The 7,131-nt window shown below is 42.8% G+C and overlaps 1 protein-coding gene across 1 annotated transcript; it reads right to left on the bottom strand.

Annotated features, from left to right (window-relative positions):
• Nucleotides 1-491: 491 nt before the first annotated feature.
• LOC109906465 (uncharacterized) lies at nt 492-3,089 on the bottom strand. Its single transcript, XM_020504168.2, has 6 exons — nt 2,954-3,089; nt 2,448-2,810; nt 1,952-2,302; nt 1,706-1,837; nt 1,542-1,591; nt 492-1,437 (listed from the first exon to the last, which is right to left on the bottom strand). The coding sequence occupies exons 1-6, from the start codon at nt 2,997-2,999 to the stop codon at nt 1,294-1,296; spliced, it is 1,086 nt and encodes a 361-aa protein (XP_020359757.1). The 5' UTR covers nt 3,000-3,089; the 3' UTR covers nt 492-1,293.
• Between the last annotated feature and the right edge of the window lie 4,042 nt (nt 3,090-7,131).

Below are 7,131 nucleotides of genomic sequence, written 5' to 3' on the forward strand. Positions count from 1 at the left end.
GTAGACTTATACGTTGACATTTTTGTCAACGGTTTCTGAAAACTGCTAAATCACAATATGTACATTGTCGTACTTGAAATCAGTCTCTCAACAACATACTGTTTAAATTATATTCAGCTAAGATTTTTATTTTTAGTTCAGGCTTTTCTCATGAAGAGAGTGACATGGTTGTTTGTGGTTTAGATGAACTGAGGTGTGTGTGGAAAGCACGTGATGAGGACTGACAGTCATTGCTGGGGGTTAGAGATGAGTTGAGCTGAGTGTTAAATCTAGTTAAGGCAGTCAGAACACCGCAGAGATGTTTTTAGGATACATCTAAAAAATAGTTTCAGACAAACTTAAACACCAGTCAATGGATGCATATTTACAGTGCATTATGCAACTAAAAAGAGCTTTGTGACTGAGCGCAAGCCTAATATGGTTGTTGCACACTGAATCTGTGAGTGAAATGTAAGAACTGAGACAAATATGAATGTAACCCAAACAAGATCTCTATATGTAAGCAGTTGAATTTTTTATTGGATCTACTCTAAAATGCGCAACCACACCAATGTTAATAAACAAATTAGGCACATTTGGGCAATCTTGATACAACATTTTTTACATAAATACAATGGTTCATTGGATCAGTCTAAAATTTTGCTCATACACTAATGCAATTTAGTGGCCAAAATCTAAATTGTCCCTGGGCTGGAATAATACATTATGGACTTTCTCTTGCATTTCAAAGAAGATGGTACAAAACAAATACAAAAGAACGGTTGTTTTTTCTTTGTATTATCTTATACCAGATCTATTGTGTTATATTCTACTACATTCCGTTCACACTTCCATAAATGTCAAAGTGTTTCCTTTCAAATGGTACCAAGAATATGCATATCCTTGCTTCAAGGCCTGAGCTACAGGCAGTTAGATTTGGGTATGTTATTTTAGGCGAAAATTGAAAGAAAATGGGGTAATCCTTGAGAGGTTTTAATTCGGGATCGGTGACCCTTCCACGGGACGGCTGAGCTAACATAGGCTAATGTGATTAGCATGAAGTTATAAGAGACAGGAAAAATTCCCAGGACATAGACATTTCTGATATTGGCAGAAAGGTTACATACTTGTTTATCTAACTGCACTGTCCAATTTACAGTAGTTATTACAGTGAAAGAATACCATGAACAGTTATTAAAAGGAGCTTGAACAGAATACAACAAATTGTAACACACAATGAAAAAGCCATAGTTATACATATAGTGTAGGAAACAACAAATCAATTCACATTATTAAAGAGCAAAAGTTGATGTTTCAGTCCATGTTTTGGCACCTCACCCCAGAGTACACAGTGTCTCTCTCCATGGTGCTCCTCTGTCTCCGGCTCTTTGGCTTCTTGTGGATGACATTCAGAGCAGCGTAATGGACCGACGTGAGTGTGTGATCATCTTCTTGATCCTAAGATGAATAACAAAACAAATCAGGAAATGACCTGATCATTTGATAGAAGGATCTGTTTACAGTTAATCCAAAAATGTTATATATCTTTATGGTCTGCATACCTGGTTATGAGAACTGACGACTGCCAGACCACTTTTCTGAGGGTGCGTTCCTTTTAGTAAAACACATGAAGGAATCATCATCATACAATCAGTTTCATGACTAAAACATATCGTAAACCGCACCAACATCTTAATCATATATTGTTGGCAATGATAACACTTACCTCTGCACAGTAGAGAGGTTTTCTTGATCATCTTATACAAAACATAAGCAAGGACAATGATGAGGATGACACAAAGAGCCAACGCTACACCCAGACAGTACACCAAGAGAAGATGGTCCTCTTTACAACCATCTGTGGAAATACAGACAGTGACAGAGGAGATTCAGGACATTTTGCTCCACCAGACATTGAGTTTATTCATAGCACCATGAAAGAATATCAGAACATATCAGAATGATTATTTACGGTCAACATCCAGCTTGGTCCCGTTCCCAAACAGTATCTCCCCACATGAGGCCACAGCACAGTAGTAAGTCCCAGCATCAGAGAGAATGAGGTTCCTCTTGGAGAGGTTGTAGACACAGCTCTGTGTAGGAGACCCAGCCTCAGGGCTCTTCTCACACTGATCACTCCTGTCTCCATGGGTGTAAATGATTCCTGGATGGGATTCTCCTGAGCCATGTCTGAACCAATAGACACTGTGTTCTCCTGCACAGGTCTCAGTGTGTATCGTACAGTTCAGAGTCACAGAGTCTCCTGGCTGGACTGACTCAGACACAGGCTGCTGGTGCACAGACATGCTGTTGGACTCTGAACCTGAAGAGAGTGACGGAGTAAGATCATAGTGTTTAAATTGTATTTGCCTGATATATACTGTACATTTAGTACCAAATTCTAAAGTATATTTCTAATTTAATGGTGCAAAATTTAAATCCCAAATTAGGGAAGGAAGTTACGGTACCTTTTACAATCAATAAAGTTCCATCTCCAAATTTGACTTTGCCCACTTTCATGGCACCACAGTAGTATGTAGCAGAGTCCCATGGCTCTGTCTTGGAGATGGTCAGGTTAAAGCTGCCAACTCCTTTCTTCACACTCAGATGTTTAGTCTCAGTGAAATTCTTGGTAAAGTTGTTGAAGTAAAAATATTGTCCACTGGAAAATGTCGATGTCATGAGAAGGGGTTTCTGTCCAAGAGTCTGCTTGAACCAAACAACATAGGTATTCACATCAGTTGGCCAAAAGCAAGTGATATTCACACTAGCTCCCCGGTGAGTAACCATCACTGGGTTTGGTTGAACAATGTCCTTGGTTAAAGCACAAACTGTAAATCCAAACAAACATGGATCAACGATCAAGATAAAGACAAAATGACATCTAAAATACTTGCTTCAAAGTAATTCAAATGGATTCTAAAAGCCAATAATATATAGATTGTTTTAAAGGATGTAAATAAAAATGTCTTACCGGAGTTGGCATGAAACAAAAAGATTGCCCAATGTCTGATCATCATTGTAACGTCATTCCTTTCTGCACTGTATAGAATGAGGGTCTGACAACGGGGCACCTTTTATGTGATGGCACTTTACATAGCTTTTATACAGTGTAGGAGGGAACTCTGAAACAAGAGATTGTATTGGCTGTTTGAACAGGAATAATAAAGAGTACTGTCTAGAAAATATGTTGTCTGGTTTACCACAATTTGAGCAGGAAAAAAAAACAGTTTAAAGAAGACATTGTAAAGCAAGTCAGAGTTATTGTTTTGAGACAATCAAATAGTGGCTTGATTCAGCTGGTTACTTATTTGGGAAATTACACTTTAATTACATACCAGTTCTCTTATGATGTTTGGGCAAACAGTGAATGATCCTATTCTGCTCTCTATAGTGCCCCTGATACTGAGCCCATCCCAAACCAGCCCAGCCCAGCTCAAAGGTTAAATTAATCCATAGTATGTTTTTGGTCTGTCTGACAGGTAACTCATACCAAAGACAGTAAAAATGGGAAACTGATAAGCTTTGCTAATTAAAACAAAATCAAATTCACTTGTCACATGCTTCACAAACTGAAAGTGAAATGCTTACTTGTCGAATCTTCCCAACAATGCAGAGAGAAAAAAATGAAATAATAGAAAAGTAATTACATGAGGAATAAATACACAATGACTAACGATAACTTGGCTACATACACGGGATACCACTACCAAGTCGATGTGCAGGGATATGAGGTAATTGAGATAGGTATGTACATAAAGGTAGCGATAAATTGAATAGGCATCAGAATAGAAAATAATCAGTGACAGCAGCGTATATGTGATGAGTCAAAAGAGCGTCAAGCAAATAGTCTGAGTAGCTATTGGTTAACTATTTATCTAAGTATTTAGCAGTCTTATTGCTTGGAGGTAGAAGCTGTTCGGGATCCTGTTTGTTCCAGACTTGGTGCATCGGTACTGCTTGCCGTGCAATAGGAGAGAGAACAGTATGACTTGGGTGGCTGGAGTTTTGAACATTTTTAGGGCCTTCCTCTGGGCCTGTTGTAGAGGCCCTGGATTGCATGGAGCTCGGCCCCAAGTGATTAACTGGGCCATACACACTACCCTCTGTAGTCCCTTGCAGTCGAATGCCAAGCAGTTGCCATACCAAGCGGTGATGCAGCCATTCAAGATGCTCTCAAGGGTGCAGCTGTATAACATTTTGAGGATCTGAGGGCCCATACCAAATCTTTTCAGCCTCCTGAGGGGGAAGAGGTGTTGTTGTGCCCTCTTCACGACTGTGTTGGTGTGTGTGGAACATGGGAACAGTTGTGTTTGACCCGACACACTGATATTTTACTGTAACAAATTGACAACAGACTGTGCGGGTTTTGACATTATTGATCATAGTCTGCTGCTGGAAAAATGTAAATGTTATGGCTTTACAGTCCTGCTATATTGTGGATGAAGTGCACCTGTCTAACAGAACACTGAGGGTGTTCTTTAATGGAAGCCTCTCCAACATGATCCAGTTAGAATCAGGAATTCCACAGGGCAGCTGTCTAAGCCCTTTACTTTTTCAAACTTTACTAATGAAATACCACTGGCTTTGAGTAAAGACCATACGCAGATGACTCAACACTATACACGTCAGGTACTACAGTGAGTGAAATCACTGTAACACTTAACAAAGAGCTGCAGTTGGTTTCAGAATGGGTGGCAAGGAATAAGTTAGTCTTAAATATTTAGAGCATAACGGACCTATTTATTTTTCATCCCGGATTCATCCCCGGATTCCCGGGGATGACGGAACATTTTTCAGCTGGATCTTCACAACTAGCTATCTAGCTAAACCGCAACCCTGGATGATTACTCCTGGCTAGCGTTTCCACCCACTTAGCTTGAAAATAGCCCGGCCAGCGCACCTGTGCTACCACCGTAGCATACTCCTGGGCTACAATACCCGGGCCCACGACCGGTCTATCGATGTCACCGCATGAAGAGGAATAAACAGACTCACCCCATCGCGACGTCCCCCAAAGGATAACTCTCTAGCCCTCGCTATCTCCCTGCTTGCTAATTCGGCCTGCTAACTGCTAGCTTGTCTAGCTCCGGTCCGCTAACTGCTACCTTGTTTAGCCCGGGCCTACGAACTGTTAGCTTGTTAGCACAGGCCTGCTAACCGTCTGAATCGCCGCGTCCCAAACACTCACTGGACCCATATTTACTTTCTATCTCTTTTTGATTTTTAATTTGTTTATACCTTCCGGAAACCTGCCTCACCCAATGTGATACGGAATCGCTATTATTTTTAATTTTTAGAACACACTCAAGAACCTCCAGAAGCTAACCAGCTAACTAGCTACAAGCTATCTAGTCATTGTTAGTTTTTCTTTAACCTGGATAACACTCGCCAGTCCAGCTTCCCTGCCCCATCCACCGCTGCCCCCTGGACACTGATCTCTTGGCTACATAGCTGATGCACGCTGGACTGTCCATTAATCACGGTACTCCATTCTGCTTGTTTGTTTTATCTGTTGGCCCCGTTGCCTAGTCAACGCCATTTTACCTGCTGTTGTTGTGCAGGCTGATTAGCTGTTGTTGTCTCACCTATTGTTTTAGCTAGCTTTCCCAATTCAACACCTGTGATTACTGTATGCCTCGCTGTATGTCTCTCTCAAATGTCAATATGCCTTGTATACTGTTGTTCAGGTTAGTTATCATTGTTTTAGTTCACAATGGAGCCCCTAGTTCCACCCTTCACACCCCTGATAACTCCTTTGTCCCACCTCCCACACATGCGGTGACCTCACCCATTACAACCAGCATGTCCAGAGATACAACCTCTCTCATCATCACCCAGTGCCTGGGCTTACCTCCGCTGTACCCGCACCCCACCATACCCCTGTCTGTGCATTATGCCCTGAATATATTCTACCATGCCCAGAAACCTGCTCCTCTTATTCTCTGTCCCCAACGCTCTAGGCGACCAGTTTTGATAGCCTTTAGCCGCACCCTCATACTACTCCTTCTCTGTTCCGCGGGTGATGTGGAGGTAAACCCAGGCCCTGCATGTCCCCAGGCACCCTCATTTGTTGACTTCTGTGATCGAAAAAGCCTTGGTTTCATGCATGTCAACATCAGAAGCCTCCTCCCTAAGTTTGTTTTACTCACTGCTTTAGCACACTCTGCTAACCCTGATGTCCTTGCTGTGTCTGAATCCTGGCTCAGGAAGGCCACCAAAAATTCAGAGATTTCCATACCCAACTATAACATCTTGTGTCAAGATAGAACTGCCAAAGGGGGAGGAGTTGCAGTCTACTGCAGAGATAGCCTGCAAAGTAATGTCATACTTTCCAGGTCCATACCCAAACAGTTCGAACTACTAATTTTGAAAATTACTCTCTCCAGAAATAAGTCTAATAGCATCGAATAGTCCCCGTGATATGCAACTGTTCAGGGAAGTCAGGAACCAATACACGCAGTCAGTCAGGAAAGCTAAGGCCAGCTTCTTCAGGCAGAAGTTTGCATCCTGTAGCTCCAACTCCAAAAAGTTCTGGGACACTGTGAAGTCCATGAGGAACAAGAGCACCTCCTCCCATCTTCCCACTGCACTGAGGCTAGGTAACACGGTCACCACCGATAAATCCATGATTATCGAAAACTTCAATAAGCATTTCTCAACGGCTGGCCATGCCTTCCGCCTGGCTACTCCAACCTCGGCCAACAGCTCCCCCCCCCCCCCCCCCCCCCCGCAGCTCCTCGCCCAAGCCTCTCCAGATTCTCCTTTACCCAAATCCAGATAGCAGATGTTCTGAAAGAGCTGCAAAACCTGGACCCGTACAAATCAGCTGGTCTTGACAATCTGGACCCTCTATTTCTGAAACTATCCGCCGCCATTGTCGCAACCCCTATTACCAGCCTGTTCAACCTCTCTTTCATATCGTCTGAGATCCCCAAGGATTGGAAAGCTGCCGCAGTCATCCCCCTCTTCAAAGGGGGAGACACCCTGGACCCAAACTGTTACAGACCTATATCCATCCTGACCTGCCTATCTAAGGTCTTCGAAAGCCAAGTCAACAAACAGGTCACTGACCATCTCGAATCCCACCGTACCTTCTCCGCTGTGCAATCTGGTTTCCGAGCCGGTCACGGGTGCACCTCCGCCACACTC

This window comes from Oncorhynchus kisutch, linkage group LG16 (assembly GCF_002021735.2).
Source record: "Oncorhynchus kisutch isolate 150728-3 linkage group LG16, Okis_V2, whole genome shotgun sequence".
Classification (NCBI taxonomy): Eukaryota; Metazoa; Chordata; class Actinopteri; order Salmoniformes; family Salmonidae; genus Oncorhynchus; species Oncorhynchus kisutch.